The following is a 13,092-nucleotide window of genomic DNA, read 5'->3' as shown; positions in this document are numbered from 1 at the left end:
AGGGTTCAGCTCTGCTTGCTACTTCCAGTGATCATAACATAACCACTAATGGGATTTTCATACTTCCGTGACAATAGCTTTCCTTGTCCAAGGGAAACAAGGGGCTATTATTTCACCATACATAGAGAGAATTAGGAAAAGTAGCTTGTCAGCACATGACTATAGCTATGCAAATCACATTTGAGTGGTCACATGATGACTACTCAAACATCTTGAGAGTGAGGCGGTGGGGGTTCACCAATCTGAATTTTTCCCCTGGATGCCAGAAAACCTAGATTCACCTCTGCATTGATCCATCACCAACCTCTTTCCAACCTTGCTTGCTAAGTTAGGAAACATCATGATGGATCCAGCATGATTAAGACATATGCAGTTGTACCCCTTACCAATTGTAAGTTTTAATATTGCTATGACATCTACTCTGCTGATAGTGCACAATAGTATCAAGAGCTGTGAAAAGTGAAGTTTGGTTTAAGTAGTGCAAGAGCCACATTTGGTCCTTCAGCTAATTGTTGAGGAACAATACCCTACATAGTGAGGTTGCTGTGAGATTGTCTCCAGTTATCTAGTAATCTAGTTTACTAAGTTAAAGGTAGAAAACAATCTTCATGTTTTGTTTCCTAGAACATCAAATATTCTTTTAAGGATCCAATGAATTTTTTAATAAACATATCATGTAGGATGTATCTATCCAAAACTTCTAGAAACGTTATAGGCATTGGTGTACCTATGTTTATAGTGGGTTTTAATTTTGCTTGTTTTTCCTTTCAGTAAAAGGATTAAACCTGACAATATAACGAACTTGGGCAGTTATGTAGAGAAATAGTCATTAATCCTCTAAGGGACTTAGCCACTTCTCCATCTTTAAAGTACAGCATAATCCGAGGTGTGAGGGAAATTGGCAGGGACAGATTGGCATGCGTAGTAAGCACTATATATAGCAGGAGCCAGCGCTCACACACCCTCTGTGTTCGACAGTGTCCTCTGATCTGAACTTGAGAGAGAAAAAAAAGTAGTTAAGCAAAAAGTCCCACATAGGGTGGGGTGACACCATTGCTTAGTGTGGTACCTGGAGAAAGAGGGAAACAACAAAGCAAATTATGAATTTTGTTGCACAATTCATTTACTCCAAGATTTTTCGCAGCAGGGGTCCTGCCCTGGACTTTGAGAAAGAGGAAGATTCTGATCCCTTCTGGAACAGGTTGGGAAATCTGTAGTCTGCTATTTACCCTTGGGCATGGGCAATGACCGAGCCCTAGGTGCCCCTCTGTATCCAGACCCTCTCCTTCCTCCCTTACGGGCAGTAGTGGCGTGCTTGCTTCACATCGCTGTATTTGTCATAGCTGTGATATATAGGTAAATCTTTCCATGGTACTTTACAATTAATACATATTTGTTTGCAATGATTCTGGTTAGTAGTGTTTTAGTGTGTAGACTAGAACTTATTGCAGTGTCATATATGATACTAGTCCATATACTAGTATATAGTATGTGAACTATTCCCCAGTAGAGCTGTGTGAAGTCAATATCTGGCCAGAATAGATCATGTTTTCATCCATATTCAGCAAAAGAGGTCCTAGCGAAGAAAATCCCAGTATTTCTTATGAAATAACAACCCTGGGTCATCTTTTTTTACATCTGTTTATTGTGTCGTCCTTTTCTTACTTCTCCTGCAAATATATAAAAAATGTACAATTGCAAATACAGTTCTTTAAGAAAACTTGTTCCAATGTTATTTTATATAGAATACAATATGTAAGCAAGCGGCTAGATAAGGCAGAGTGAGCCTCTTCAAATGTCTGATGCTGTGCTGAAAAGAATATATTGTTTACCCTGATGGCTAGTGCTGCCACAAAAATGGTAGTTGTTGGCAGCCCAATGAGTAAATAGCAAATGCAGCTGGTAGTGACAATCACATCAGGCATTGCTGCCTAGTGACAGTGTCACTCCATGGCTGTCAGTCCCCAAACAAACTGGTTGTATGTAGCTTTTGCATTGAAACTAGGATGTTTAGGAGAAGGATGTAATCACTGAACAGACCAACAGCAGAGAAGCTATCAATAGATTACCGATTGTTGAAATCTGATATTTGTGTTATATGTATTTGTAAAACAATGTAGCAAGGTTAGTTTTTTACTTTATTTCACAATATTTGCAATTAGTAATCTAGTAGTTTTCAGACTGTCCAATGAGGTTTTTTAGACTCATACTTGGTGTTACTTCAGGAAGGGTTTACAGCATTTTCCTTATCATGAGAGGCAGGACAGTGACAGGTAACACCTCTATACAAAGCTGGTATTACAGGCTCCGCCAATCACAAAAAGTAATGTCGCAGCTGCTCCCTTTCCCTTTACAATGACCTTTGCACAGGCTCATTAGACAATTCCATACAAAAGATAGTGTTTGGGCCTGTTCATTGTGGCTATGTACATGTGTTGTTTCCTGAAACAACAGGAAGTTAAAGTCTAAAAAAGCCTCATTAGCCAGTGTGAAAATGAAAGCATTTATTTACTAAGATAGTTTTATTTTCTTTTTCCCAAGAAGTAGCAAGAATAAAGCTATTCCATAATTTGCTAGACAGCTAATTAGCTGTACCAATGCAAACTCCATTTGGAATTCTATTTATTTATACTTATAATATATATATATATATATATATATATTTATTTTATTCTTGGGTCCTCCTAATATGTTTTTACATCTATGAATGTATTACTATATTCTAAAAGTCAGAACATCTTTGTCTTTGCCTATAGGGCTGTGTGATAGCTGGTTGTTTTTCTTTTGCTGGATGAGATGTAGATTTTAATATGTAGGATTTTGAGTAGATGTAAGTTTTTGATTGCTATTAATTTGATTTATCATGAGCCAATATGACTAAAAAATAGCAATTATGGCTTACTTATTTCTTTTTCTTAGTGTTGTTCACCAATATTTTCATGATGTTGTAGGTAGGGTAACATTTTGGGTCATTACTGACTTGGTAATAGCAAATAGATAGATAGTTATTAGTGACTAGATGGTTGCCTGATTCTAATGCATCGGGTATTCTAGAATTTATTGTGTAGTTAATGTATGATTTTTGACTATTAATGGAAGGAAAACACAATATATTTTTTGTCAAAGATAAATTTTAATGTTTAAAAATTGTGAATGTCGCGGGCGGGGAGGAGGCCGCCGCCGCTGCGCTCTCACTGGCGCTTGGGTCCGGCGCTGCTGCTGCTGTTCGGTGGCTCGAGCGGTGGGCCGGATCCGGGGACTCGAGCGGCGCTCCTCGCCCGTGCAGTGAAAAGGGGTGGTTTTGGGTTTGGGGAGTTGGTCCGTGACACCACCCACGGTTTGTGGTGAGGTTGGGACACCACCGCTGCTCTGGACGGGGATCCCGGGAGCGATGACAGGGAGCAGCCGAGATGTTTCTCTCCCATCCGTGGGTAGGGGGGTTGGTGGTCCCGGGGCCCGGTGAGGTGGGACGGGGAGGCAGGGTTGGCGAGGTGCAGGGTCGCGGGGGCAGCGCGGTGCCAGACGGCACGGTGGTACTCACTCAGCCAATGATGGATACAGAGTTTCCGGTAAAACAAACGGCTGGATGTTCGGGTCCCGCAGCCGGCTGCTGTGGTTGCCCCGGAAGGTTGGTGGTGGCTGCCTTTCCCTGCACCTGTTGTGTATCTTCGGTCCGGATGGCTTCCCACCGGTAACCCACTCCCCAGGTGGGATATGGGCCGGAGGAGCCCCTTTTGCCCGTAGGCTCTGGCCCTGGGAATTCCAACTGTGGCGGTAGTTGAATTTCCCTTTCTCGGTTTGGACGGTTGCCTTCAGTTGGGTCTTTGCTACTAGGAAACCCCGGAGGTTCCAGTCGCTAACGGATTTGACCAGTTTAACGGCGACTCCAAGCCTGGTCGGGGTCCGTAGGCCCTGCCGGTTTGTGCTGGCTTCTCTTCGCTCCCCGGTTCGGTACCGGCGGGACACCGCCCGTCCCCGGTCCTACGGTTCCGCGTCAATCAGCCTCTCCTGCAGACGGCCACCACCGTCTGCCAACCTTGCTCTTGGTGCCCGGGCCACGTACCCGGACACGGTCAGTCTGCTCCTCTACTACTCCATCTTACTCCTTCTCTTTCACTCTCCCTAACTCAACTGCCTTCCTTTCCCGCCTCCAGGACTGTGAACTCCTCAGTGGGTGGGGCCAACCGCCTGGCTCCACCCCACCTGGTGTGAACAGCAGCCCCTGGAGGGAGGCAACAAGGATTTGTGTGTGACTGGTGTGCCTATCTCGGGGTGTGGGGTGTGTTGTTGCAGTACCTGTGACGACCTGGCTTGCCCAGGGCGCCACATTCCCCCTTGGTTAAATGCAGACCATCCGCGGGCTGCCCGTCCATCACCGGTTTTATTTTTTTGTAAAACTGTAGAAAAAGCTAAAAAACATTTAAAGAAAGCATTTTTTGGTATCTTCCCTTAACGGGAGGCACGGCACTTAAACGTTACTAACAGTAGTCACTTTTATTAAAACATACGGCTTCCGCTCTCCCCCGCCCAAACAACCTGGCCCTGATGCTGCCCCTAAGAAGTGGGCAGCACCCCTTGACCCTAGTCCATCTTCAGGCTGCCCGAGCGGGTACGGGTACGGTGTTTCTCACCCTACGGTCACTTCAGGGGACCCACGTCCATAGGAACCCCTGACCCCCGGAGGATGGCCACCGTCCAGGTGGTGGCCGGGCCCCAGCCTACTTTGCTGCGGGCCCTTCCTCCAATCTGCCTCACCGGAGGCGACTACGGATTTTATGCCAAATATTTACATTTCCACTAGTTTGTGGTTGCCCTGCAAGTTCTCGGGCGTGTCCGTAAGCAGTTCCTTACGCACGGTGCAAAGGGTCCCTACAGGGACAACTTGCCGGCAACGGCCGGTTCAATCACGGTTGACAATCAGGTTAACTTCTCGGTTGATTACATTCATTCATTTACTTAACACCAGTACTGGTGGTCTCAACGGGGACAACGGTGCAATGGAGGGACCGCTGCCGTCACTTCAAATCCACAACGCAGGCCGGAGGAGGGGGCTGGGCTGGTGCTTGGGCCTCCTGGCCTCCTCTCAGTTTGGCGTCCAGGGCAAACCAGCCCCTCTCTCCACAATGCCGTGTGTATTGTACCAGATCTCCTGGGAGCAGGTTACGGCCCGGGTGGTCCTCTGGCAGGTGGCATTAACGTCCCGTCGGGCCACAAAGATTTCGGCCTCCAGGCCCGACTCGAAGATAAAACCGTACCCCCGACGGACATCGAACCTTCTCACTTGCCTCTCGTCGATCGGGCCCCGTACTCGGAAGGTGGCTCAGCGGAGGCTCTCTTTTTCTCTAATGGTGCGGGCGATCAGTTCAGCCTTCAGCTTTTCCCTCTCCACAATTTCTCGGCCCAGCGGGGTCGGTTCCCTGTCCCAGTAAGGGGCTACTGCGTGCCCCTGCGCGCGGGTCGGGCCCCGCTGGATTTCCACCACACTGCCCACTACTGGCGCCCTCTGTGGAAGATCCCGCGGTGTCATGGCCTGGGGTGCTGCCTCATAGCAACGACCCGGCGCAGCCTCAGCCGAGGCGTGGGGATGGGTACAGGGGTCCTCTCCCGCTTGACCTCCGCCTCCTCCTGCACGGAACGGACCGCCGGTGCCGGAATGGAACTAGGCACGGTCACTGAAAGTGCCATCGGCACATCTTCATCAGCGGGCCACGGCTTTGGCAACTTCCAGGGAAGCGGTTCAGAGTGGCTACGGGCTTCGGCTGCAGGTTGGTCCGCTTGGGCGGACGGGCAGGGTGCCGCTACCGGTTGTGCGGGTAGCGGGCCTAGTGGCGGGGTGGTAGCGACTAGCACGGGTAGCGGGGGAGGCAGCAGGGTGAGCGGGCGCAGGCCGGGCCCCTCAGCCGTAGCGGCCGATCCCTTGGGAATACAGGGGCGTGGGTCGCTTACCCGCTCCTCCAAATCTTCCTCCACCTCGCGTCTCCGTATAGCTGCAACCACATCCGCCATGTCGGCCTCCCACTCCTCCAGGAGGAGCTGCATTCGGACCTGCAGACGGCTGCTCAAGTGGACGGTCCGGACTTCCACCCACGCTGCGGTACCAGGCGCGGGCGCGGGGACTGTGGTGTTGTCGGACGGACTGTACATCTTGGCAGCGGTATCTTCCAGGAACCAATTATGGCCGCAGAGTCCTGGCGTCCCTGCTTTTATAGCCGCGGTTTACATGCGGCCGGACGCCATCCGCCCCCCTTGGTCTTTTCTCAGCACCTCCTCTTCAGGGGCGGAACTTCGGCTTTCGCGCCTCCACTGCTTGAGAAGACGCTCGAGCGGGAAGGTTTTCGCGCCCAAGATGGCGATTCTGAAATTTTTCGGCCGGACACCGCCGGCGGGACACAAGGCGCACTTCTACCAGCCGGTAGAATGGTAAGATCCTGTTCGTGACGCCAAGTTATGTCGCGGGCGGGGAGGAGGCCGCCGCCGCTGCGCTCTCGCTGCGCTCTCGCTGGCGCTCGGGTCCGGCGCTGCTGCTGCTCGGTGGCTCGAGCGGTGGGCCGGATCCGGGGACTCGAGCGGCGCTGCTCGCTCGTGCAGTGAAAAGGGGTGGTTTTGGGTTTGGGGAGTTGGTCCGTGACACCACCCACGGTTTGTGGTGAGGTTGGGACACCACCACTGCTCTGGACGGGGATCCCGGGAGCGATGACAGGGAGCAGCCGAGATGTTTCTCTCCCATCCGTGGGTAGGGGGGTTGGTGGTCCCGGGGCCCGGTGAGGTGGGACGGGGAGGCAGGGTTGGCGAGGTGCAGGGTCGCGGGGGCAGCGCGGTGCCAGACGGCACGGTGGTACTCACTCAGCCAATGATGGATACAGAGTCTCCAGTAAAACAAACGGCTGGATGTACGGGTCCCGCACCCGGCTGCTGTGGTTGCCCCGGAAGGTTGGTGGTGGCTGCCTTTCCCTGCACCTGTTGTGTATCTTCGGTCCCGATGGCTTCCCACCAGTAACCCGCTCCCCAGCTCGGATATGGGCCGGAAGAGCCCCTTTTGCCCGCAGGCTCTGGCCCTGGGAATTCTAACTGTGGCGGTAGTTGTATTTCCCTTTCTCGGTTTGGACGGTTGCCTTCAGTCGGGTCTTTGCTGCTAGGGAACCCTGGAGGTTCCAGTCGCTAACGGATTTGACCGGTTTAACGGCGACTCCAAGCCTGGTCGGAGTCCATAGGCCCTGCCGGTTTGTGCTGGCTTCTCTTCGCTCCCCGGTTTGGTACCGGCGGGCCACCGCCCATCCCCGGTCCTACGGTTTCGCGTCAATCAGCCTCTCCTGCAGACGGCCACCACCGTCTGCCAACCTTGCTCTTGGTGCCCGGGCCACGTACCTGGACACGGTCAGTCTGCTCCTCTACTACTCCGTCTTACTCCTTCTCTTTCACTCTCCCTAACTCAACTGCCTTCCTTTCCCGCCTCCAGGACTGTGAACTCCTCAGTGGGTGGGACCAACCGCCTGGCTCCACCCCACCTGGTGTGAACAGCAGCCCCTAGAGGGAGGCAACAAGGATTTGTGTGTGACTGGTGTGCCTATCCCGGGGTGTGGGGTGTGTTGTTGCAGTACCTGTGACGACCTGGCTTGCCCAGGGCGGCACATGAATGTTTAACATGAAGATGTAACTAAATATTCTTGGGAACTAAATACATTAACAGTATACTGTGTGATTTAGCAATGCCTCTTTTTCTAGCTGTTGTGTCTGAGATTCTGCTTCCGGGCTTAGTAAGGCGTTCTTGTGTTGTAGTGTGGCTTCTTCTTGAGGTTGTGTGTGATGTTCGTGCTCGTGTGGTTGTCTGGTCTTCCTTTGTAGCATTGTGTTTCTTGTGACGTTGTTGTTGGCTGCCTACTGCTGCTGGTTTGTTGTGTTGCTGGGTTGCATTTTTCTTTTAGGAGCCCTTGTAAGGCCGGAAGGTAAAATGTTGTTTGTCGTAATCTGTGAAAGATACCCACATAGACAGTGGTAGCGAAAGATCAAGTAGAGTCAAGTAAAGAAGTCAGGTCAGGGCAATGTCACGGAGTATGTGGCCCCATCCTGTGATTGCCGCCATCCTGGTATGTGCCCCCCATCGTGGTATAGGCAGGATCCTTGTGTATGCAGCATCCTGGTCTGTGTCCCATCCTGGTATAGTCTCCATCCTTGTATGGCTCTCATCCTCGTATGTAGGCTGATGTTTTGATGTGGCCCCATGCTGGTATGTGCCCCCATCATGGTCTGTGTGTGCAATCTGGTGTAGGCAGCCTCCCGGTATAGGCACCATCCAGAATGTTTCCTAAGGTGTCGCTTGTACCTGTCCGCCGGCTGATCGCTTCTGTGCGGCATCTGCTCCGCTTTTCCACTGTGGCCGGCGGTGAGATGCAGGCTGTAGCGTTGGGAGGTGTGGGTTGGCCTGGTATGTGGGCTGATGCTGTGATGTGGCCCCATGCTGGTATGTGCCCCCATCGTGGTGTAGCTACCATCCTGACATGTGCCCCATCCTGGTCTGTGTGCGCTATCTGGCGTAGGCAGGCAGCATCCTGGTATGTGTCCCATCCTGGTATAGTCTCCTCCATCCTGGTATGGCCCCCATCCTGGTGTGTGGGCTAATGCTGTGATGGGGCCCCATCCTGGAATGTGGCCCCATCCTGTGATTGCCGCCATTCTAGTATGTGCCCCCATCATGGTATAGGTAGGATCCTTGTGTATGCAGCATCCTGGTCTGTGTCCCATCCGGGTATAGCCCCCATCCTGGTATGTGGGGGTCTGTGTAGGGCGGTGTTTGTGTTGCACGGTGTGTTTGTATTGCATTGTGTGTTGTGGCGCGTATGTGGGGCGATGTGTGTGTGTTGTGGGGGTGTGTGTTTTGTGCGGTGTGTGTGTATTTGTCTGTGTGCTGCAGTGTGTGAGTGGAGGCGTGTGATTGTGGTGCGATGTGTGTGCGGGGGTGTTTGTGTGCAGCTGTGTGTGCGCTCGTGTGTGGGTGGTTGTGTGTGTGTGGGGGGCACGTTTGATATGAGCGGGGTTGTTGTGTGTGTGTGTGTGCGCCGCAGTGTTTGTGCATGCGTGGTGGTTTGTGTGTGCCGGTGTGCGTGTGTTTGTGTTGGGCTGTGTGGGAGTCGTGGTGTGGCCGCTGGCCATGAATAGTAATGATTGGCTCATGAGCACTCCGGGACGCAGCTCTCCCACTAACCACTGATGAATGCTGGCTACTTAAATATTAACACTCCAGTGAATGTTAAGTAGCCGCCCATGAATAGTAATGAGCGGCTCATGAATAGTAATGAGCGGCTCCTTAACATTCACAGCAGTGTTAATATTTAAGTAGCCATGTGCTTCCCCTGCATTTATTTTTGTAGTGGGAGAGCTGCGTCCCGGAGTGCTGGGTTCCTAGTGCGCTGCAGCTGCGTCTCCTCCTGTCCCCATCCCTCTATGTGTCTCTGTGGCGTGAGGAAGCCCTGCAATGCCGCAGCTGCATCTCCTCCGGTCCTCGTCCCTCTGTGTGTCTCTGTGGCGCGGGGAAGCCCTGCGATGCCGCAGTTGCGTCTCCTCTGGTCCCCGTCCATCCTCTGTGTCTCTGTGGCGCAGGGAAGCCCTGCGATGCTGCAGCTGCATCTCCTCCGGTCCCTGTCCCTCTGAGTCTCTGTGGCATAGTTGGGTCACTCACCTGCGCTTTGGGGCCTCCTGTGGGTCGGGGCTTAGGGCGCTTTCACACTTGCGTTCAGCGCAATCCGCCGCTATGGAGAATAATACAGTCCGTTAACGTACTGCGCTATTCTCCATAGACTTGTATTGATGACGCACAGTAACGCAAGTGTCTGCGTTGCATCCGCTGGACGACGCTGAGTCGTTATTTTGACGCAGCGTTGGGCAGAGGGAAAGCTACATATAGCGTTTTTTGGGTCGTTAAAATAACGCACCTTAATGGATTCCGTTAGAATCCGCCAAGGTGTCTAATGATTGTCTATGGGGGCGGATTCCGCCGCACTGCACTAAGCGGCAGAATTCGCTGACGGATTCCATCACATTCTACTGCGCATGCTCAGCATGTCCAGCAGCTAAATCATTTAAAATCACTTATGGTCTTTCTCCCCCCTCTCTCATACTCACCAATCACTGGCGCGGCGCTGCACGGCTGTCATACTCCTCTGGCGGCTTATCCTGCTTTTGAAAATGCCGGCCGCTCATTATTCAATCTCGTATTCCCTGCTTCCCCCGCCCACCGGCGCCTATGATTGGTTGCAGTCAGACATGCCCCCACACTGAGTGACAGCTGTCTCACTGCAACCAATCACAGCCACTGGTGGGCGGGTCTATATCGTGCAGTACAATAAATAAGTAAATAATTGAAAAAAAACGTCGTGCTGTCCCCCCTAATTTGGATACCAGCCAAGATAAAGCCACACGGCTGAAGGCTGGTATTCTCAAGATGGGGAGCCGCGCGTTATGGGGAGTCCCTCAGCCTAAAAATTAGATGTGACAGTCTCGGGACTCTACCCGGCTCATCCCGATTTGCCCTGGTGCAGTGGCAATTGAGGTAATAAGGAGTTAATGGCAACCCATAGCTGCCACTAAGTCCTAGGTTAATCATGGCAGGCATCTATGAGACACATTCCATGATTAACCTGTAAGTGAAAGTAAATAAACACATACACCCGAAAAAATACTTTATTTGGAATAAAAGACAAAAATGCACCCTCTTTCACCACTTTATTAAAATCCCCAAATACCCATCCAGGTCTGGCGTAATCCACGAGGTCCCACGACGCATCCAGCTCTGCTACATGAAGCTGACAATAGCGGCAGTAGAATACCGCCGCTCGCTGTGAGCTACATGCAGCCACTGAAGGGAGTTGCGCTTTCAGCGGGGATGTCACTGAGGTAATGCCTGTGTGTGTGCAGTGATGATGGGTGCGGTAGTGCCTGCGTGTGCGGTGATGATGGGTGCGGTAGTGCCTGCGTGTGTGCGGTGATGATGGGTGCAGTAGTGCCGGGGTGTATGCGGTGATGATGGGTGCGGTAGTGCCTGCATGTGCGGTGATGATGGGTGTGGTAGTGCCTGTGTGCTTGCGGTGATGATGGGTGCAGTAGTGCCGGGGTTGTGTGCGGTGGTGATGGGTGCAGTAGTGCCAGGGTGTGTGCGGTGATGATGGGGCAGTAGTGCCTGCGTGTGTGCGGTGATGATGGGTGCAGTAGTGCTGGGCGTGTGAGCGGTGATGAGGGGGGTAGTAGTGCCTGCGTGTGTGCTGTGATGATGGGTGCAGAAGTGCCGGGCTGTGTGCGGTGAGGATGGGTGCGGTAGTGCCTGTGTGGGTTCGGTGATGATTGGTGCAGTAGTGCCGGGGTGTGTGCGGTGAGGATGGGGCGGTGGTGCCAGGGTGTGTGTGATGATGATGGGTGCAGTAGTGCTGGGGTGTGTGCGGTGCTGATGGGGGGCTAATAGTGCCGGCGTGTGTGTGGTGATGATGAGTGCAGTAGTGCCATGGTGTGTGCGGTGATGATGATTGTGGTAGTGCCAGGGTGTGTGCAGTGATGATTTGTGCGGTAGTGCTGAGGTGTGTGTGATGATGATGAGTGCAGTAGTTCTGGGGTGTGTGCGGTGATGATGGGTGCAGTAGTGTCGGTGTGTGTGATGATGATGAGTACGGTAGTGTCGGGGTGTGTGCGGTGATGATGAGTGCGGTAGTGCCGAGGTGTGTGTGCGGGTTGATGATGGGTGCGGTAGTGCCGATGTGTGTGGTGATGATCGGTGCGGTAGTGCCGATGTGTGTGGTGATGATGAGTGCGGTAGTGCCGGGATGTGTGCAGTGATGATGAGTGCAGTAGTGCCGGGGTGTGTGTGATGATGATGGGAGCGGTAGTGCCGGGGTGTGTGCGGTGATGATGAGTGCGGTAGTGCCAGGGTGTGTGCAGTGATGATGGGTGCAGTAGTGCTGGGATGTGTGTGATGATGATGGTGCAGTAGTGTCGGTGTGTGTGATGATGATGAGTACGTAGTGTCGGGGTGTGTGCGGTGATGATGAGTGCGGTAGTGCCGAGGTGTGTGCGGTGATGATGGGTGCGGTAGTGCCGATGTGTGTGGTGATGATCGGTGCGGTAGTGCCGATGTGTGTGGTGATGATGAGTGCGGTAGTGCCGGGGTGTGTGCAGTGATGATGAGTGCAGTAGTGCCGGGGTGTGTGTGATGATGATGGGAGCGGTAGTGCCTGCGTGTGTGCGGTGATGATGGGTGCAGTAGTGCTGGCGTGTGAGCGGTGATGAGGGGGGTAGTAGTGCCTGCGTGTGTGCTGTGATGATGGGTGCAGAAGTGCCGGGCTGTGTGCGGTGAGGATGGGTGCGGTAGTGCCTGTGTGGGTTCGGTGATGATTGGTGCAGTAGTGCCGGGTGTGTGTGATGATGATGGGTGCTGTAGTGCTGGGCTGTGTGCGGTGCTGATGGGGGCTATAGTTCCGGCAGTGTGTGGTGATGATGAGTGCAGTAGTGCCATGGTGTGTGCGGTGATGATGGGTGCGGTAGTGCCGAGGTGTGTGTGATGATGATGGTGCGGTAGTGCGGGGTGTGTGTGGTGATGATGATTGTGGTAGTGCCAGGGTGTGTGCAGTGATGATTTGTGCGGTAGTGCTGAGGTGTGTGTGATGATGATGAGTGCAGTAGTTCTGGGGTGTGTGCGGTGATGATGTGGGTGCAGTAGTGTCGGTGTGTGTGATGATGATGAGTACGGTAGTGTCGGGGTGTGTGCGGTGATGATGAGTGCGGTAGTGCCGAGGTGTGTGCGGTGATGATGAGTGCGGTAGTGCCGAGGTTGTGTGCGGTGATGATGGGTGCGGTAGTGCCGATGTGTGTGGTGATGATCGGTGCGGTAGTGCCGATGTGTGTGGTGATGATGAGGGCGGTAGTGCCGGGGTGTGTGCAGTGATGATGAGTGCAGTAGTGCCGGGGTGTGTGTGATGATGATGGGAGCGGTAGTGCCGGGGTGTGTGCGGTGATGATGAGTGCGGTAGTGCAGGGTGTGTGCAGTGATGATGGGTGCAGTAGTGCCGGGATGTGTGTGATGATGATGAGTGCGGTAGTACCGTTTGTGTGTGG

At 52.7% G+C, this 13,092-nt stretch overlaps 1 protein-coding gene across 4 annotated transcripts in view; it reads left to right on the top strand.

Annotated features, from left to right (window-relative positions):
- Positions 1–963: 963 nt before the first annotated feature.
- Positions 964–13,092, top strand: part of LOC142311040 (L-threonine ammonia-lyase-like) — a 290,375-nt gene continuing 278,246 nt past the window's right edge. For 2 of the 4 annotated variants that reach the window (XM_075349048.1, XM_075349046.1), the window contains exon 1: positions 964–1,201. In XM_075349048.1, coding sequence (XP_075205163.1) covers positions 1,101–1,201 — 101 coding nt within the window. In that variant the 5' untranslated portion in view covers positions 964–1,100. Of the gene's footprint in view, positions 1,357–13,092 lie in introns of all 4 variants that reach the window. The other 2 variants (XM_075349047.1, XM_075349045.1) reach the window with 1 other exon arrangement.

Source organism: Anomaloglossus baeobatrachus, chromosome 5, assembly GCF_048569485.1.
Source record: "Anomaloglossus baeobatrachus isolate aAnoBae1 chromosome 5, aAnoBae1.hap1, whole genome shotgun sequence".
Classification (NCBI taxonomy): domain Eukaryota; kingdom Metazoa; phylum Chordata; class Amphibia; order Anura; family Aromobatidae; genus Anomaloglossus; species Anomaloglossus baeobatrachus.
The sequence above is the reverse complement of the archived record's forward strand: the minus strand, read 5'-3'. Positions and strand labels throughout refer to the sequence as shown.